This window comes from Prenolepis imparis, unplaced genomic scaffold (genome assembly GCF_030444845.1).
Source record: "Prenolepis imparis isolate NDT839.2.m4 unplaced genomic scaffold, iyPreImpa1.0 SCAF_57, whole genome shotgun sequence".
In the NCBI taxonomy this organism is placed as follows: domain Eukaryota; kingdom Metazoa; phylum Arthropoda; class Insecta; order Hymenoptera; family Formicidae; genus Prenolepis; species Prenolepis imparis.
The window spans coordinates 96781-119187 of NW_028141215.1; the positions used below are offsets into that span (position 1 = coordinate 96781).

At 35.8% G+C, this 22407-nt stretch overlaps 1 protein-coding gene across 4 annotated transcripts; it reads right to left on the reverse strand.

The window, feature by feature from the left end:
- Nucleotides 1–12286: 12286 nt before the first annotated feature.
- On the reverse strand, nt 12287–19029 carry LOC145947254 (uncharacterized). 4 transcript variants are annotated; one of them, XM_083057057.1, is made up of 9 exons: nt 18875–19029; nt 18554–18739; nt 17531–17818; nt 17323–17436; nt 17125–17190; nt 16085–16171; nt 13645–15555; nt 13321–13404; nt 12287–12859 (listed from the first exon to the last, which is right to left on the reverse strand). In XM_083057057.1, the coding sequence occupies exons 1-9, from the start codon at nt 18960–18962 to the stop codon at nt 12645–12647; spliced, it is 3039 nt and encodes a 1012-aa protein (XP_082913183.1). In that variant the 5' UTR covers nt 18963–19029; the 3' UTR covers nt 12287–12644. The 4 variants fall into 4 exon arrangements, with proteins under 4 accessions (XP_082913183.1, XP_082913180.1, XP_082913182.1 ...); XM_083057054.1 differs by having other exon boundaries at nt 18554–18763; XM_083057056.1 differs by lacking the exons at nt 18554–18739; nt 18875–19029 and adding exons at nt 17930–18136; nt 18242–18334.
- Nucleotides 19030–22407: the final 3378 nt, after the last annotated feature.

The window sequence follows — 22407 nt, forward strand, 5'->3', positions numbered from 1 at the left end:
AATGCGATTTTGGGAACATCCGGGCTGGGTTAGTCCGAGGTACCCCAAAAACTGACGTCAGCACAATTTGGTTACGCTGCCCCGCTAAGGTGGCGCGCAAGTTGGTGGCGAAGGAAAGGCTTCGTGTGGTGTAGTCGGAACTGGCAGTAGTTCCGTTGGCCCGCCGCCCCATACAATGCTACCGTTGCTTAGAGTTTGGACACGCGGCCCTGAGATACAGTTCCCTCATCTGGATCGAGGGGACTGTTATCGCTGCGGCAAGGTGGGGCATAGGGCTGCCGGCTGTTCGGCGCCGCCACACTGCGTTGTCTGCGCGGGCAGGGGCAAACTTGCCAATCACAGGTTGGGCTTAGGGGTGTGTGCCAAGTTGGCCGCCCTTCCAAAAAGGCACGGTGAGGAGCGGATGGGTGCCGCTTCTCAAGATAAAAGACAGGCCTCGGGACGCCCGGATGGGGGTTCTTGCGAGGGCACATCCACCGAGGGAGAAGAGCAGGGGGATATGGAGGTGAACCCGGTGGACGTGGGTCTGCCTCCCTCTCCCATACTCGGTATGTAATGTTTCGTCTAATGTTATGGGGGCTGCGGCCTATGTTGACGGCTTCGGCCGGTCTGTATGGTCTGGTTACGCCCTTCGTTAGTTGGTCCATTTTTGTACGTGGTTATTTATTTATTTAATGTGGATAAGGACTGCGGCCTATCTGACTCGCCTCGCGGGTATGTTAGGTCCGGTTACGTCCTTTTAATGAGGTGGCGTTCGTTATCGTCGTTGTCCAGTGGTGGTCCTTGGACCATTAGTTGGATGCAGGGGTGATTGGCATAATTGCCGGTCATCCCTGCTCCCATTGTCTATGTGTAGGGAACATGGAGGATGCGGCCACTCTGGTCGGCTAAGGCCGGCATGCGTGGTTTCGGTTACACCTTGTGACGTGACGGTTTTACGCCCGTCACAGGGCCGGAACGGCCCGGCCGAGAAAGGATCGAGAGGGAGGAAACGAATTTTGGGTCGGCGAGCGACGAACTTTTCTTCGTCGACTCGCCTTTAGTTAGTTAAGTCCCGTAGGTTTACCGAGTGGAAGTGAGTGGTCGGAGAAGGCTCTAATGTATCAAAGGGAGCAGCCATCGTGGGATGGCGGAATTTGCAGCAAGAGTGGACGACCTGGGTGGAAGCGGTGCGCTCGGGGACGCCGGATAACACGATCAAGTAAGGTATTTATTGTCAAATAAATAGAATAAATACGCAAGGACCCGTTACTGCCGGATACGTTTTACAGCCTCGGATAGCGGACGGAACTAAGCGGAGCAGCACATAAAAAGGTACCGACATCTCGAGACAGGGATGGCTACTCCAGTGGGGCCGCCGGCATCGTCCCGAAGAAAGCGGAACCGTCGGAGACTGATCACCTCTCGGCGGGTTCCCCAGCAAGTCGACAGCCATTAAAGAAGGAGAGAAGCAGTTATTCGGAACGTGCAGCGAGCAGCTACATTATCCGCACCAACATTCCGAAAAGTACCGAGAGCAGTTCCGAAAATACCGGGGCCACGAGGCCCACAAGGATCGACTATCGTCGACAGAGGATCAAGGATCGATTATAGGCGGCGCGCGCAGCGCCACCGACGCCGGCTACCGGCGTGCCGTGAGTCGTACACTGTTCGACGAGACTGCGGCGTGCGAACCACGTGAGACACTGACGGACCTCCATATATTGTAAGGCCACCACTTTCGAAATCTCGGTAAGAGCGAACTCGGCGGGGACTCGCGTCTCTAGTAACACGGCAAAAATTGTTACCTAGGTTATTGTTAATTACTTTCGTTACCGAGCACTCGGGAGTGTGCAAAACGCGAGGCCCGTACCGAGATTCGCCATTAATGTAAGAATTGCGCCGCCTCTCTCTCTCCGTGGAGAGTCGTACCGAGTCGACAGTCCAGAATTTTGTGTATAAATGTTAGTCTAATTATTTATCGAGTTTCGTCTCTCTGATTGTCTTGTATCGAGTATTTGAGTCTTGTAATTTGGGAGATGTCTTTCTCCCTCGCCTCCTCGATTGAAATATAATACGGGAAATATAATATGTTCCCCTTGGTAGCGATAAATATCAGACCACAATTGTTTTGTAATACCTCGAGTGTCGAGGATCTACCGAGTCACGAGGCCGTAAATGAATAATATCAAGCATTAATCCATTTTCTTATACGAAATATATTTTCTTAATTTTTATTGAAAGATTCCGAGTTGCTGATTTAATGACTCTCCTTCTCTCCGAAGCCCCGAGTACGATTCCCCGCATTAAGAATCCCGCCCCTTTGCCAATTAAGAAACTGAGTTACCGAGCTTAAGCCGTCACTATCGTAGAATTAATTATCGTTATTTTGAGTGGTGCGGCCTGACCGTACCTGGCGCCTAAGCAATCTGTCGAATTTTTGTGTATAGAGATACCGAGAAAAGTGACGAAGTTGCGCGGCACTAGGAAGAAAAGTCCGTTGCAAATTTGGCGCCCAACGTGGGGCCCAAGGGAAAATTATTTTTAACTTCGGTTAATTAAGAAATTTGAGACTTGGCTTAAGCGACGGAGATAAGGAGAGGAGTCAGGAGAGAGATAGGAGATTTCTTTGCGTTGGCTATCGCCATCACACGGCCGTTCCGTATTTCCCAAACATTTTTCGTTTGCCTTATTATTTCCTCAAGATTTTTTTCTGTTATCTATGTGTATTTCCCGCCTGTATTTATTGATATATTTTGAGCTGGGAAAAAGATTTTCCTGTGAGACGGTTCTTGCCGAGACGAGTAAACCCCGAATTTAGAGTGCCATCGCGTATACATTGTTTCTCCCTCGAGGCGGAGAACCGCTGCGCGGGCTCGAGCACGCATTCCATTGAAGCTCGCGCGCGGCACGGTAAACACCGCGTATCAGTTACATACAATAATGTTGTGTATCCTTATACGTTTCCTTTGCGACTCGGTGTGTGATATAGATTATTCGGGTAAAACCTTTGCGGTGTCGGAGATTGTATAGATGTCGCACAGTGGTGCCATATACGTGAATCACGGAAAAAAATTATATAATTTATTAACTTTTAGAGATCGGGCTTTTTTGATGATTTTAATAGTTTTCAATTGCACACATATCAATATTGTTATATGAGAAGAAATAAAACATCAATATAGATCTGATAAAAATTAGTTATATAATATATTTTTATTTAATTAGTGATGACCAATCTAAACGCGTGTTCAAAACAAAAAAAAATATATTTTATAACAAAAGAGATATTTTATAATATCTTTGAACTGAGCCTACTAGCCCCGGTCTCCTCTAGTCTTCTCGTTATGCATTTATATTCAAATAAAACAAATATAAACATTTTTCCATTTTTTATTATAAATATAAATAATCGCACTAAATCGCAATTGTAATTAATTGCATACGATAATATAGTATGATTTTAAATTTATATAAATTTCTGATTGAAGGGAAATGTAGATAAATGGTGAGATTTATTCAATGATCAAGATTAGTAAGGGGATTTACGATTTTATAATATTATTCTTTGCATAAAAAAAATCCGATTTAAAAACGAAATAAATACGCTTTTATAAAGTTATTATGTCAAATTTGTGAATTCCGTACAATAATTTTCAATATAAGATCTTCAAAAAATTGTAGGAATATATGGAATAAAAGCATAAAAATTTCATATTCGATGATACTTTAAAATTTTCTTCGGAACGACTCTAATGATGTCCACAGTTTTATAAGCGTTGGACCGCTAACAATGCGAGTTCATACGATTAACAACGCCAAACTCATAAGTCTCGAATCTTCAAATGTATGCATGATGATGATCGAATCGACGTTACACCGTATGTTCGATCTCGATCCATGCATTGATGTATCTTTTGATCGATTGGTTAAAATTACCGAGACAGTCGATGTTAAATTTACACAATTTTCAAATATCGCGTCCAATGTAACGAGAATCCTAAAGAAGTATCAAATGTAATACGCGCTAGCGACGCCTTCAATAAACATCAACTCATCGATTGTGAGCTGGCAGCTTTCATTTTTAGTCCATAATATGTAAGAAAAAATATATAAATAAAGAGTTTTTAAAGTCTAAATTATGATGTAATTTTTGCATGCATTTCCATTCTCCATCTTTCTCCCACCCGTAAGCAGCTCTCATACATAACTTGTTGCGGGGTCCTTGCGGGGTCTGACGTCATACGGGGAAGGGGAAACGCCAGGCTAGAGATTGAGAGGTAGCGTGAGAGAGAAGAAAGAGATAGCGCATGTGAAGGAGAGATATGTCGCGGCGAGGTACACGAAAGAGTGACAGATAGCGCGAGACTAGGAACCGTGAGAGAGATAGCGCGAGAGAGAAGAAAGAGATAGCGCGAGGTGCATGCAAAGGAGATTTTTTTTTAAAATATTTTTTTCCAATATTAATAATAATAATTCTTTTATAATAATATTCTTAATATAAATGGGAGGAAGGAGAGGAATTATTCTAAAGTAAAATATGTGTTTTTATGTTTAAAATAATTTTTTTTTTATTCATAAAATAGGTATGTGTAATATTTATAATTTTGTGTGTGTGTGTGTGTGTGTGTGTGTGTGTGCGTGTGTGTGTGTGCGTATGAATATGTGTGTATGTGAATTTAAAATTTAAAATATAAGAATATATAAGAATATAATAATATAATATGAATATAATATAAAAATATAAAAAATATAATAATATAATATGAATATATAAGAAAAATACAAATAATAAGATAAATAGATAAACAATATAAATTTAAAATACAAAATATAAAAATTTTTAATGCGTCGGCGGCAAGCGGTTGAGCAGCGGCTGCGAGGTGGTGGGGCGGTGGCAGCGAGGCGGTAGAGGACCATTATGGGACAGCAAGGGATCCCTTCTGCATAACAGAAAATTTTTTTTTATTAATTTATAAATATTTTAATTTATTTAAATAAATACTTACAAGTATTACATACTACCTCCATGACAGGTTAGGGAGAATATGGTTCCTCAATATCTCGGTCTGAAAAATTATAATGGTTCCTCAATATCTTGGTCCGAAAAATCATAATCCGATGATTCGCATAATGCCGATGGTGATGGCATATCCATTCGACCAATATATGGGTCCTCAGATCCTTTAAAGTAAACCACACAGCTTTTATAACGACGTCGAAAGCATTTGATATTGTTGTGTGCTCTGAAGCATTTAGATAAACCTCCAGTTGTTCTTAAAATATCTTCATGAATTTCTATAAAATGGGCCAAATCTTTTGTTTGGGGTTTCTGTACACCGAGTTCACGATTTCGTAGAAACTGTACCACCGAAGACACCTTCGATATTTTCTGACTCGCCATTTTCACAACACTTGTAGAATTCTCACTTTAAGTGTCCCAGCACAATCTCCAAAAGTTTATTTTGTGCAAATAGGACACATATCACATGGAAATATCTGACACAATGACTTTCTACAATAGCAACACCATCGACAATCCACTGCATTGTGTAATTTAATCACATGCTTTCGTACAGCATACATGTGTCCGAAATCTTGAATAGAGATCATACATGAAGTACATAAAGCCAGAGCACCACCCGTAGAATAATAAAAGTATATGGCGCAAACTTTTGTACGTCCGTTTAGCGCAAGGATTTGTGAATTAGACACTACCTTGTCGTGAATATCCGTAAGGTCCTCACTGCGATCACTAATATAATTACTGTCACTCAACAACAATGATCTTCGTCAGATTCGTCTACATTGTTATCCGACAACTCGTGATCTTCATCAGATGACTCGTCTAATATTCTCTCGAAATTATTATTTTCCATTTCTTTTTAACTCACTACACTGTGCCACTGACACTTCGCACTTTCGACACTTTAACTCGTCGAATGCTAAAGACTTTTTGACGCGGAGACAGACTCTCTCCATAAGTTTCAACCCCCATCCCTCTCAAAATTATCGCAATTCTTCCTTAAAAAGATATTTAGGAAGATGTTTCGCTCTCGTTTACGACCGATTTTCTGCGAGGGTACAAAGCAGCCGAACGTTGGCGCCGATACGTTGCATTCTTCCTTAAAAAATATTAAGAAAAATGTTTCGCTCTCGTTTTTATGGGAGATTTTCCGCGAGGGTACAAAGCTGCCGAACGTCAACGCAAATAGGTAGAGGCCTATTAAATCACGTTTGACATGTTCGTCGCAGCGTCGGCTTAAAATCTTCATTCCTTTCCTAATGATAAAATGTCCATAAAATGAAAAACATAGTTTTAATGAACTCTAGAACGCTCCGTTGACAAGTTCGAGCAGCCGGACATCGGCGCTTCCGTAATAAAATTATATTAACGAGGGTACAAAATTGTTAATCATCGGCGCTTGTTCTATACCTTTTTGGGGAAAATGTCTAAGAACCCTCATAAAAAAGTCGTAAAGATACCATCTACAAATATTGCACTCAGAAAACTCCCCCTCCTTTGTCGAAACATCCCCCTCCACCCGCGTGACGTCAGCCCCCGCGCCTACGAGATACCCCCGCCCCGCGTGACGTCATACCCTCGCCACGGAGAACCCCCCGCGCCCCGCACCCCCCTCAGAGGACCTGAGTTAGAACTCTCATAGTATCCCTACTGACGGCCAAATATTTAAAGCGTACTGGTTCCGTCTCTTATCGCTCGGCGACGTCCATACTGGGTTTAATAACGAGAGATGCGCGTTGATTATCGACAATATTTCTTTCTCTCGCGATATTTCGCAACAATGACCACTAAGAAGAGCCTGGGATGGATATGCGCTCTTAAGGTGGACGAACTAAAGAAGGAACTCGCGGCTAGGGAATTGTCAGTAAAAGGGATTCTCCCCACTCTCCGGAGTAGACTACTTAGATTCGAGGCCGCGAACTTAGCCGGGAAGGAACACGTGTCTACCCCCGAAATATCCGATAATTCCTCCGAAGACGAACCGAAAGAGGAAGAGGGGGCGATCGGGGGGGAGCCTAGGCAGATACCGAGACGACCCCTGACACGGGTGGAGGTCCCGACACCTCCAGAGCAGTGATGCAAGATTTCACGCGCGACAGCCACTTCGCGACAGCCATCTTGCAGTGGAGGGGGTAGGTCGGCAGCGCAGAGCGCACCGAAAAGATGAGAACCCTTGTCCTTCGAACATATGTAGAAGAGGACAGGTATATATCTTTTGTCCTTTATTTTCTTTTGATAGAATAGAGCTCTAACCCCCCTACAGAATTATCAAGGCGAGAAAAATATAGATCCGAAAGTCGCTGAATCGGGAATCGAACCCGAGACCTTTCGCTTGCCGGGCGACTGCTCTCACCATCTGAGCTATTCAGACCCTTCGACCCTATATTTTTCTCTGCCTTAATAAAATAACTATTTGTAAATAACGCCTTTTTCTCGCCTATAATTCTGTAGGGGGGTTAGAGGGGATCTTTGGAATTAAAAATCTCGAATTGAGATTGTTCCTTAATAAAGTCTTGGCGGTGTACCAAGCAAAATGTGTGCCCCGTGCACAATTAGTTAATTCCAACGAAAAATTAATTTTCGTTGGAATCGACGCACCGACATCCGCGTACGGCTCGAATAGCCAATCTATTCCCGATTTATACCAATAAAAAAATCGCGTAAATCAATATTTAAAAAAGAATGGTTAGATATTGAAGAATTTAAACTTTGGTTGCGTGAAGTGCCACATGACGAAAGTTTATTTTTTTGTTTGATTTGCGATAAATCTATCGCTAGTAGTTTATCGCAAATCCATCGTCATGCAGAATCCAAAACACACATAAATATATATAAAAAATATCTAGAAAAAAATCAATCAAATTTAGAAGATTTAAATATGCAAAATAAATCTCTTTTGCCATTTAATGAGCGTAAAAAATCCGCGGAAATCAGATATGCAGCATTAATTGCTGATAAAAACATTTCTCATCAAAATACAACAGAGATTCTTACATTTTTTCAACAAATAGGAGAAGATTCTGACGTATTGAAAAGCATGAGCATGAGTCGAACGAAATGTAAAGGCATTATTACAAACGTTTTGTGTCCGATTGAGACGGATCGTGTCGTCAATAAAATTCAAAATACAAAGTTTTCAGTTTTTATTGACGAAACATCAGACAATGGATGACTTTTTTTGTCCGATGCGTTGATTCGGAGACATTAGATGTTCGCTCGCAATTAGTCAAATTAATCGATATTGATGCCAAAGATCCAAGCGCAGAAAAGTTGTTTCAGGCATTTAAATGTGAAATGTGGAAACTGCAGATACCATTTCCAAATATTGTCGCCTTATCGTGCGATAACGCATCTGTGATGACAGGGAAATATTTATCGTTCAAAAAAAAGTTGGAAGAACTATGTCCACGTTTACTAACTTTAACATGCCCTTGCCACTCCGCTGCATTAGCAGCGCATAATTAATTTCAACTTTAACATGCTGTATAGCATTCACACTGCCTTATTTAACATGAAATTCGTCACAATTCGGTGTGCGCGTGAAAGAAAGAGAAAGAGAGAGAGAGAGAGAGAAAGAGCGAAAAAGAGGGAAAGAGAAGGAGATAGAAAAAGAGAGAAAGAGAGGGAGATAGAAAAAGAGTAAGATAAAGAAGCGGAGAGAGATATACGATATATGATTTAATCATGATACTTTCTCATTAACGCGTGATGCGTATGAAGTGAAAAAAATCTATTTACGATACACATTTTATACATTTTCCGTCGCTTTATAAGCCTTTCGCGTTAATCAGAAAGTATAATGGTTAAATTATATATACCTACTCGTACATCTCTCTCCGTTTCTCTATTTCGCTTTCTTTCTCTCCCCCCCTCTCTCTCTCTCTCTCTCTCTCTCTTTCCTTCTATCTCTCTCTCTCTTTCTCTCTCTATCTCTCTCTCTCTCTTTCGCGCTCACGCCGAATTGTGACGGATTTCATGTTAAAATAGACAGCATGATTGCTAAACAGCATGAATTTACATGTTACTTACCTTTCTCCGTTTATCTATTTCTCTCTCTCTCTCTCTCTCTCTCTCTCTCTCTCTCTCTCTCACACGTACACCGAATTGTGATAGATTTCATGTTAAATTAGGCAGTGTGAATGCTAAACAGCATGTTAAAGTTGAAATTAAAATGTAGGCAAGTTGCGAATGGTAAATGCTTTTCGGCGTGATATCATATGTGGCGGCACATCAAAAGCGGTTGGCCGCATGCTTTGAGTGGCGAGCGAGGAGAAATGCGACATATGATACAGCGCCGAAAAATATTTGTCTTTGCAACTTGTCCACATATTAATTTCAACTTTAACATGCTGTATAGCATTTACACTGCCTTATTTAACATGAAATTCGTCACAATTCGGTGTGCGCGTGAAAGAGAGAGAAAGAGAGAGAGAGAGAGAGAGAGAGAGAAAGAGCGAAAAAGAGGAAAAGAGGAGGAGATAGAAAAAGAGAGAAAAAGAGGGAGATAGAAAAAGAGTAAGATAAAGAAGCGGAGAGAGATATATATGATTTAATCATGATACTTTCTCATTAACACGTGATGCGTATGAAGTGAAAAAAAATCTATTTACGATACACATTTTATACATTTTCCGTCGCTTTATACGCCTTTCGCGTTAATCAGAAAGTATCATGGTTAAATTATATATACCTACATCTCTCTCCGTTTCTCTATTTCGCTTTCTTTCTCTCCCTCTCTCTCTCTCTCTCTTTCCTTCTATCTCTCTCTCTTTCTCTTTCGCGCTCACGCCGAATTGTGACGGATTTCATGTTAAAATAGACAGCATGATTGCTAAACAGCATGAATTTACATGTAGGTAAGTTACAAATGACAAGTACATTTTGGCTAGGTACCATACGATATGTCGCGGCACATCAGAAACGGTTGACCGCACGCTTCGAGCGGCGAGCGAGGAGAGACGCGACATATGATACCGCGCCGAAAAATATTTGTCACACATTTGGAACTTGTCTACATAATAATTTCAAGTTTTACGTATTTAGCATTAACACTGCGTAATTTAACATGAAGTTCGTCGGAATTCGGTGTACGCGTGAAGAGAGAGAGAGAGAGAGAGAGAGAGAGAGAGAGAGAGAGAGAGAGAGAGAGAGAGAGAGTGGGAGAGTGGGAGAGTGAGAGAGAGAGAGGAGGAGAGAGGGAGCGAAATAGATAAACGGAGAGATATATGTATATATAATTTAATCATATGGTAATTTTTGATTCACAGATGATGCGTATAAAGCGACAGGAAATCTATAAAATGCCGGAGTTACAGATTTTCTGTCGCTTATTTATACGCATCATCCGCAAATCAAAAAGTACTATATGATTAATTTATACATACTTACCTTTCTCTGTTTATCTATTTCTTTCTCTCTTTCTCTCTCTCATTCTCTCTCTCTCTCTCTCTCTCTCTCTCTCTCTCTCTCTCTCTCTCTCTCTCTCTCTCTCTCTCTCAAGCAGTGGTATCAACGCAGAGAATTGTGATAGATTTCATGTTAAATTAGGCAATATTAATGTTAAACTACATGATCGTTGAAACAAATACGTCGACAAGTTGCAAATGATAAAGAGATCCACTTGATTATAAAACAATCTAGTATCATAAAGTCGTGCGTATATGAGCGTATTCATCGTTCTCTTTACTAAATCTAGAATGAAATCATTGTAAATATACATTGTTGTATATATATATATGCAGCGGTGTCCTACACGCGACACGCGACATCGTCATAATTCTCACATCATTTTTCTACCGCCGGAAAAACAAATTGATAATACTTTTTCGGCGTGTATTATATGTCGTGCGTCTCTAATCGCTCGCCGCTCGAAACGGTAGACCGCACGCTTTGAGCGATGAGCGACGAAAGACACGCGACGTATATGATATCGCGCCGAAAAAGTATTATTACTTTGTTTTTTCGGCGATATGAAAATGATATGAAAATGATGACAATGTCACGTGTCGTGTATAGGACATTCTGCATTTACATACAATATTATATATTTATAATAATTCCATTTATGATTTATTCGAGAGAACGACGAATACGATCATGCACGCACGATTTATGCTACTAGATTGTTTTATAAACAGCGTGGAGCCTTTATTATTTGCAATTTGCCGACGTATTTATTTGAACATTAACATGTAATTTAACATTAACGCTGCCGAATTTAACATGAAATCTATCTCAATTCGGCGTCCGCGCGAAAGAGATTATTATACTTATTTCTTAAGATGGTGCAGGGAGAGAACAAAATAATATGTATCTAACTGTAACAGATTTTTTATATGGAAATCTCATATGTATTTCATAGTAAATACATGAAGGGAAAGATAATGTATAAATATGTAAAGATGAAAATAATGAAACTGAATGTTATATATATTACTCAATATCTTTTATTAAAGAGGTTATATTCATGTAGTATTTCATAATGATATGTGATGTAAGATAATAATATACATTTTTTGTTTTCTTGAATGGTTTTTCATAGAAATTTTACATAGATATTGAATTTGTGAAAAATATGTGTAGGTGTTCACAATTCCAATTAGATTCAAAAGAAACATGTGTATTGTGTACATTAAAATGACAAAATTACGGTGCTAAAGATTAAGAAATACATAATAATCTTAATTATACGTATTAATATAGTGTAATATAAAATTTTCAATTATAATAATCTGAAAATATTATTAAGATGTGTTTGTAATACCTCTAATCATATAAAGAAACAAGTAAAAAATGTAATAAATATAGTAATACAACAGAAAATGATAATTATACAACAGAATGGTAATTAAAATCATTGCTCACAATGTATGTAGAACTTATTTTAAGTAATTACTTATTCATTTTTATGACAACACAAAATTTGATATCTTTTCTCTAGTTATAAATAAGGAAACTTAATATTCTCGATTTCAGCAAAAATAAGAGAACCTTGATACATTAATCATGTTTACTTATTTATTTTTATGACAACACAAAATTTGATATCTTTTTCTCTAGTTATAAATAAGAAAACTTAATATTCTCGATTTCAGCAAAAGTAATAGGACCTTGATACATCAATCATGTTTGATTAAATTCGCAACATCCTTAAAGTTAAACTTTAATCCTTAAAATTTAGCAATAATATAAATCATAAAGAACATGTGATAAATTAATTAATATAATATAATATACGAGATCAGATTATTATAATATATTGTACTATAGTAACTACGCCTTCACAAGGTCCTTCTAGAATGAGGTAGTTAAATTGAAACCAAAAGATAGAATAAGATTTACTTATGAACATCTATAACATTGACGAACTAACGCACACATCTATATATTAGCATATCTCAATGTACAGGTGTACAAAAACAAAAAAAAGATATTGAATCAGAGTTATACTGTGTATAGTACATATAAAATTAATTTAAAATTATATATATATATTATATAAAGTATTAAATTATATAAATTTTAATTAAAAAATTTAAAATTTAAGTGATATGAAAACGTTTTATATTGTTTTAAAAAAAATCAGAATTTCTTTACAGGCGTTAATAAAATGTTTTGTACGAAATTGCAAACTCTTCCACTATTGTTGTTTCAGGTTTTTCTGCTTATTATGCAACCACGTTTTGATTTGCGGCGATGTACGACGAGCCAGAGAAATATATTTTTTCTTTACTTCTTGAATCTCTTTTAGAGACGGCAATGTATTATTTTCCATATGTTGTGCAAACGCAGAAAGAGCTGCTTTTTTCTCAAATTCTGTCCATCGTACTCTTTTTGTTTGTCCATAAGGAGATGCTAGAGGAGCATAGAGAAAGCAGTGGTATCAACGCAGAGTACTAACTATACTATTTGTTCTCGACTTTGACATAATACGTTTAATAAAAATAATACGTTGATTGCTATGATCATTCCTATATCCCATATTCAACGATAATAAATTATTTAAATAGAAATGCTATTTTATTTTACTTATTTACTTTTAATTTTGAATCGCAATTATAAATAGTTTTAGTATAAATATTGGCAAATGTTATAGATTATGTAAACAAAACTAAGTTCTGTATTTCGGTAATAAAAAAGGAATGACAAAATATAATTACTTGCAGGCACTAATTAAATAGGTAACTTTTAAGAGTTATATTACAAATATGTAAATGAGTATCATTTTTAAGAACAAATTGACATAATAAAAGAAACTGTATATTATTGTAATTCGTACAGTTATTGATTGAAAGCAGATATGAAAAATTACTTACTACTACGTTTCCGTTTTCCACCTTGTTCATCCGTTTGCTTGTCAGAATTTTTGAAATGATTTGATGTCTCACATAATGAAATATCTATAATAAACAGCAGTTATTAAAACATTTACGAAATTACAATATAGAAATTATAATATTGTAATGCTCGTTTTATTATCATGATATCATTACGATATCAAAATAATATACAAAAAGAATACTTTAATGTAAAATAAATAAGTATCAAAACAACATAAAACTAATTAAAAATGTAAATAATGTAAATCTTAATATTATAAATTCTATGTTTTACATAATGATTTAAGCAAATAACATTACTTCTTTCATCACTATTATTGTTAACTTCAACTAAGTTATCTTCTATTTCAGAATCACTGTCCGATATCGATTTATTATTCGTATTTTGTGCATTTCCTTCTGATACTGCTTCTAAGTAGCGGGAGATTTTCAGTATATCTCTGCTTGCTATTGGTTGCCTGTAATGATCTCTGTGTATTTTATCAGCATGACCCATAAAGGTGGCAAGATCGGAAACATCAGTATCATTCAGATTAAATTGAATGCAGTGTGTTGCAATATGTTTTCTTAATGTTGTACCGCGTAAAGTAGTTGATTGACTTGCGTTACATTGTTCGGCAAATGTACGCATTAAAACACAGGCTCTCAGGTATCGGTGTCTATCTTTGTCGACAGCAGGTAGTCCAAAAATATAAGGGTTTTTCTTTGGTACATTAGCTTCTTCACGATATTTCAAGATTAAAGTGATGCAATCAAATAACTCATTTGACAATAAAACAAGCACTGTGCGTCCCAGTTTTCCTCTGATGCAAAATCGAACATATTTCTCTGCAATTTTTCTATCTTCCATCGATAATGATTTATAAATATCACTGTACATATTTTTATTTACTTTTTCATAATTTTCAAAATCTTCTATCAGTGCTCGCTCAATTTCTCCTGCTCGTCGTCTATTAAAGACATGTGTTGAAGTTAATGTTACTTCTGCTAAAGAAATCCATTTCTCATATGAAAAGGACTCTTTTAATGCTGCATATGCTTCAGTTCTCATTTTTGCCAAATGTGTGTGTAATTTTTTAATATCTTCCAATGACGGGAGATTTATTTTCTTGTGCCTTTTATGTGCGGACTGCGTTTCAATAACTGTTTTGTTGACACTCGTACCTATATCCACAACTAACAGTTTTAAAAAGTCTTTAACTAATTTTTTCTTCTCTTCATCTTGAGTCTTGATGCATTCCATAATGAGAAGATTTCCTATATGCTTAATAAGTGTTGACAAGTTAGCCGCTACTGCAGGAGTTTTATAAAGTTGTTCTTCATTGTCATATCCTGCAACTATATTAATTGCTGAAATACAGTCGTCATATATTTGTGGATGATACAGCGACTGAAAATCTTCTATATTCGTATTTATCTCTTTTAACGCTATAAGAAAACGGCCTAGTAGACGCAATCGTGCACGAATCATATCATGCTGATGTTGGGATTTATATTTAACACACAACTTATTCGCATATATAATCAATAATTTGTCATATCTCACAATACGTGTTACATCATCTTCTCGCATAACAGGAAACACTGTTTTCCTTAAACACTCACTTGCTATTGAATGTATTCTACCAGTGATTTTTCTTCCCATAATCATAATATTTTTATTTTTTCGAAAATCTTTCTTAAGACAAGCTCGAGCATGATGACGTATTGTGCTTTTTGCGAAAAATCCTTTACATTTTACGCAAACAACAAAATCTTTAGCAGTCTTATTAGATTTCTCATTTGGACGTCTGCATACAATTAATTGCCCAGTATTAAATTCTGAGTTGGTGTTAAATTTAAAATTACCCATTTTTCGAATAGTCTCTATTATTTTCTTCCTTTCTGGGTTTTTTCTAGGCAGAATGGCAAATTTTTTTACATCAGGCTCGTTAGAGTGTACTGTTTCCAAATGTCGTGCAAGCTGTGATTGCAACTTCATACAAAAAGTGCAATAATTTTGTTTTGATTTTAAATTAGACTTTTGAACATACATAGCTTCATCGTTACATGCTGATGTACCAACAACATTTGTACTTGATGTATCAAAACTGGAAGTGGATGAAATACTTCTGTTAACAATTGGCACTTGCTTTTGAGGAGATTTGCTATATAAAGAACTGTGTTCTGAAGGTATATATTCTTCATCATCACTTTCGTCCTTATCATTATCTAATATCAAAGAAAAACAAAGAAATTATATAACTATGAACAAAGGACACAACTCCCATATCATTGAAAAATTAAAGCACACAATATTTGTATGTCAATGTATATATTACCAAAAGATAAAAAATAATGTTCAAAGTAGAGGTAATAAAATTGATTTATCTTAATTTTAATGTATTTCAAATATACAGAGCACAATATTGCATGAATTACATTACTTAAATTTATAATTAGTCTTGTAAAAGTTTAAATTTATAATTAATCTTGCAAAAGTATAAATTTATAATTAGTCTTTATAATTAAAATCACTAAAAGCTTAAGATAAAATTAATGAAACAAAACTATTGCGCTTTTTGCATGAAGTTGCAATCGCAGCTTGTACGTTATATGAAAATAATAACAAGCTTGATGTAAAACAGTAGCAACGTCAATGTTATAAGAATTATGTCCATTAATATATATATCATATATTACACATATAATATTGTGAGATTTATTAATTTATAAAGAAAAAGAAAACAAAACTACATACTATAAGACACTGGCACATCAACAATTTCTGGATCAGGCATATCATCTCGGCAAGGAGATAACACACTTACACGTCCTGCATCAGTTTCTGTATGATTTATTGAAGATATAAAAATAGATTAGTAAATAATATCTAAAATAATCCGTGTTTACAAGATTATACTTTAAACAAATCTTAAAATGTCAGTTTATAAATACTTAATAAAAACTTAAATTGTATTACTGTATTATCATATTTATTTTTATTTTGTCTAAAATTTTATCATTTCTTATGTGTATTTGAAACTATAAAACCTGTTTTCTCTAAATTTATATAACTGGAGATACAATCTTTTATCTCTAAAAAATATAAATATACATAAACATTAATGTTTATATTTTAATTTAAGTGGTTTTCTATTACTTTTGTGATATGCTCAGTGTTGTGCTTAGATGATTTTAAAATTAGCTAGATAAAGATGAGATAAAAATATTTAAATTAATTTTAGATAAAATGATAATTTTGTTTTAAATATATGTATCTAAATAAAAGGTAAAATTATATGGCAATTCATCTAGATAATTTTCAAGATAATAATTTTTAAGACTGCTTATATAAACATAGTTTAAAAAAATGTAAATTATAAAAAGGATATAAAAATATATGTATTTATATTTCTACTTATAAATTTTTATGACTTATTGCTTAAGTTCTACTATTTAAGTATTTTTATGTGCTATGATTCTAAATCAAAATTATCTGAAAATTATTCAAGATAATTTAGTAAAAATAATAGTTTTTCTCATCTATGATGCAGATATACATAATACATATTTTTATTATCTATATCTATATAAAGATAAGATGACGCCAAAGTTTCATCTAGATGATCATCTATATAATTTTATTCAGATAACAGCAAACACTGGACATGCTTATATATGCATATATATACATATATTTTTTATTGCATTTATTCCTTATTTTTTTATAGTTTGTGTATATTTATATTTGTTTATGAGTTTATATTTTTATATAAAAATAATTCAATTTCTACATACCAGTCATGTTAAAACTTAATCTCCTAACACACTCCTTATTGATTATAACAGATCCATTAAGTGAATCTGCAAACAAAACATAAGATTAGACAAACGGACAAATACATTTATTCAACAATGCAATAAAACATTGCATATTATTTAAAATGTAAAAATATGAAACAATATTTAAAATTTAATTTTAACAATAATGCATACCAGATAAAGAAATATTTGCGTCTGCTGTTTCAATATTATCATTCATGAAAAAGTTATTCGGCATGACAGTTTCAATGGTCTCATTTTGATTTGTAAAGATTATTGTGCCAATATCTAAAACAATATATACATATAAGAAAAAATATTATTTCATACAGATGATAAAATAGCGCTTAGAAATATAGTTGATAACATTATCGAAACTTACCAAAATTTGCTGAGAGATCTGTACTCTCTTGATAATCACAGTTATCAATAATCACGGTAATTTCTTCTCTCGCACATTTACCAGTATTTGATGTAACATTGGTCATCTCCTCATTACAATCTCTGTTTGACACAGATTCATTATTTTTATCGCTTTCATCCATAGAAACTATTATGTGAGATTCATCAGTATTTGATGAAACATCAATCTTTTTAGCAACAGACTCCTTTTTTAGTATCACAGAATCAATGCCTTTGTTTTTATCTATAAGACTTATCGAATTAATATCTACGAGAGAAGAAATACAGATGATTATTGCATACATATGATATATAAAATAAGTATTACAAATATCATTAATATGAGCTAAACTAAATAATTGGAAATGTGCACATTTACCAGTATTTGATGCAACATCGGTCATCTCCTCATTATAATTTCTGTTTGACACAGATTCAATATTTTTATCGCTTTTATGCATAGACATTATTATGCGAGATTCACCGGTATTTAATAAAACATCATTCTTTTTAGTAATAGACTCCTTGTTTAATATCACAGACTCATTGCCTTTGTTTTTATCCATAAAACTTATCAAATTAATATCTACGAGAGAAGAAATACATAATTATCGCATACATATGATAAAATAAGTATTACAAACAACATCGATATGAGTTAAACTAAATAATTAGAAATGTGCACATTTACCAGTATTTGATGCAACATCGGTCATCTCCTCATTACAATTTCTGTTTGACACAGATTCAATATTTTTATCGCTTTTATGCATAGACATTATTATGCAAGATTCACCGGTATTTAATAAAACATCATTCTTTTTAGTAATAGACTCCTTGTTTAATATCACAGACTCATTGCCTTTGTTTTTATCCATAAAACTTATCAAATTAATATCTACGAGAGAAGAAATACATAATTATCGCATACATATGATAAAATAAGTATTACAAACAACATCGATATGAGTTAAACTAAATAATTAGAAATGTGCACATTTACCAGTATTTGATGTAACACCGGTCATCTTCTTATTATAATCTTTGTTTGGCACAGATTTATTATTTTTATCGCTTATTTCATTTATAGACATTATTATGCGAGATTCACCGATATTTAATGAATCATCAATCTTTTTAGTAGTAGACTCTTTGTTTAGTATCACAGAATCATTGCCTTTGTTTTTATCTGTAAGACTTATCGAATTAATATCTACGAGAGAAAAAATACAGATGATTATTGCATACATATGATTTATAAAATAAGTATTACAAACATCATTGATATGAGTTAAACTAAATAATTGGAAATGTGCACATTTACCAGTATTTGATGTAACATCGGTCATCTCCTCATTACAATTTCTGTTTGACACAGATTCAATATTTTTATCGCTTTTATGCATAGACATTATTATGCGAGATTCACCAGTATTTAATGAAACATCATTCTTTTTAGTAATAGACTCCTTGTTTAGTATCACAACCTCATTGCCTTTGTTTTTATCTATAAGACTTATCGAATTAATATCTACGAGAGAAAAAATACAGATGATTATTGCATACATATGATTTATAAAATAAGTATTACAAACATCATTGATATGAGTTAAACTAAATAATTGGAAATGTGCACATTTACCAGTATTTGACGTAACATCGGTCATCTCCTCATTACAATTTCTGTTTGACACAGATTCAATATTTTTATCGCTTTTATGCATAGACATTATTATGCGAGATTCACCAGTATTTAATGAAACATCATTCTTTTTAGTAATAGACTCCTTGTTTAGTATCACAGCCTCATTGCCTTTGTTTTTATCTATAAGACTTATCGAATTAATATCTATGAGAGAAGAAATACAGATGATTATTGCATACATATGATATATAAAATAAGTATTACAAACATCATTGATATGAGCTAAATTAAATAATTGGAAATGTGGACATTTACCAGTATTTGATGCAACATCGGTCATCTTCTCATTACAATTTCTGTTTGACACAGATTCATTATTTTTATCGCTTTCATCCATAGAAACTATTATGTGAGATTCACCAGTATTTGATGAAATATCAATCTTTTTAGCAACAGACTCCTTTTTTAGTATCACAGAATCAATGCCTTTGTTTTTATCTATAAGACTTATCGAATTAATATCTACGAGAAAAGAAATACATGATTATTACATACATATGATAAAATAAGTGTTACAAACATCACATTGATATGAGTTAAACTTACCACAAAATTTTAGAAAATTAGTTCTTTTGCATAATATATGTGGTTTATTTGTTATAATATTTTTTTTAATATCTTGTGTTACGTCCGGCGGACTTCACGATTCTTTTCTTTCCCACGACCAAGGCGAAGTTTGTTGTTAGGTAAATAAAAAAGGAAGAAAAAAGATAATAATAATCTAAGCGGCACGTATATAATAAAACGAAAACGTGCCCAGCGAAACGGACAGCTGCAGATATCGTGAGCGACCGATAAATATTACAAAATCGGTAAATAAAAGAGACCAGGCGGAAAGATGCCGAAAGCGGATTCTTGCCGACACCCTCGCGAATAATAAGTTAAAATCACATATCGGCAAAACATAAAGACGGCGAGAACGCGCCGAAAGCAAATCCTTCCCTAGTAAAATTAGGGGAAAACAAATAATGAAAACGAAAGTGTGCAAAATAAGATAGCACACCTGCGGGTATTCTCGCGAGAAAGCGGCGAAAAATATAAAGATTAAAAAGATGCCACACGCATCGCCTCTCAGCAAACAAGCTCTAAGCCACACGCGAGGGCAATAAAGCGAGAACCCGCCGATAAAAGCGGCACTAACAAACGACAAATATCGCGATATAGGAAAAACTAACAACAAACACCGCCGCCGATATCGAAATCTCGAGAGGATAATAAAAATATAAACCTCAACAAATTCTCCATTGGTCAAAACCTAGGGCCCTAAACAAAAGCCCTGACCAATCCCGATAAACTTTTAAAGTCAAGAGACGCCTCCGGGACTGAAAGGGCGTTATTGAAAAATTCCCTATTCGTCAGGAAATATTAACAAACTAACGGGAAGGAGGAGCAAGAAGGTATATATACCCGTGACATCTCTCAGAGAATATCAATCTTTTCTCAAACCTACGCTCGCGGATCAATCGCGAAAAGTTGTATCACCATCCTTCGAGTGAATCTCGAACTCGTGAGCATTCGCAGTGACATTTGTGAAATCATCGTGTGCCCAGTGCTCACCGAGTACGACGATTTTCGCGAGTGAACAACTGCGAGTGGAACACCATCCTCACGGAGGAGTCCGTAGCCAGATTCACACCTGGAATAATTAACACCTACCCGCGCACTCCATAAGTAGTAAGTTATCAAGCACGCTACATCTCCACCCTTACTAATAATACTTAAAATAATTCTGGGACTTCAATTAAATTATAATTGTTTTCCTTTTTAATTTATTAATTTATTATCCTTGTTAAATTCTAACTTCGAAAAACTGTCCTTTCTTCCCCCATCCTTATCTCTCTCTCTCTCTCGAAATCACTGTGGATTTCCCGCGATAGCGGAGCAATCCGTGATTTCTATCATCCCCTTACCTTTTGAAATCACTCCGGATTTCCCGCGATAGCGGAGCAATCCGTGATTTCTTCCATCTCCTCTTTCTCTCGAAATCACTCTGGATTTCCCGCAATAGCGGAGCAATCCGTGAATTCTATCATCCCTTTATCTTTTGAAATCACTCCGGATTTCCCGCGATAGCGGAGCAATCCGTGATTTACTCTCTCTCACTCTCTATTTCTCTCTCTCTCTCTCTCTCTCTCTCTCTCTCTTGAATGAACAAATAAGTAATACAATAACTAACTAAATTATTAAATAATTAAAATATCAAAATTATATAAAAATAAATATATATATATATATTTTTTTTTTCTCTTACAAGAACTCCCAGAGTTATTTTTCAGTAAAAACTCTTCTTGCCCGGTTACTTTATTATTCGCTCTCGTAGTGGAAAATCCAAGGAGACGACCCTCGCGAACCGCTGTTAAATTGGCGCGAAACCGGCGTAATAGGCGGTTAAAGAAAGCGTTGGCACGGAGTCTGGCTGCGGGCGAAACCTTCGGCTCCCTAGAAAAAATTAACACACCGATCCATACAGAGACAACTAATACATATCACCCTACGGTCTCTCCTATTTCCTCACCCGAACATATAGAAACCCCGCTGACGCCGTCTCCCGCTACCTCTGCTTCTGCAGAATTTTTCGATTCCCCGCGAACTCCTTCTCCTCTTTCTCCCGAACCCGCTATACCTCAGCGGGCCCCTTCCCCTCACTCCTCTGTTTCCTCTGAGGACGCCGATTCTCCGCGGAGCCCTTCTCCCTTTCTTCCCCCTGCTTCTCCCGAACGCCCTGAGCCACCTAGATCTCCGTCTCCGGCTCCCTCAACAATCACCCTTGAAGATTCTCCTCCCTCATCCCCAACGTCCTCTGTAAATAGGGAACATCCGGAAGGGTTTGAGGTAGTAGATATCAGCGACGACGATTCCGAGGAATCAGGATCGCCTGCCAAGCTCTCATACGAGCAATTCAGAGCTTGGCTGATAACCAGCTCCCAGGGATACGAGAAGTCCCTGAGGAAGCTTTCACGATTGGTCCAGGCCCCGTAGACCACGAGGCCTTACGCGAATTTCTAGAGACCACCGATAGGAATAACATCATCCCCTGGTATGTTCCCGGGCGAAGATATCCTTTAGCCGTCCCTGCACACCTTCTCCTACGAACCTATCCCCCCTCCACCGCCATAATTACCGAACTCATATAACCTAGAAGTCTCTCTTAC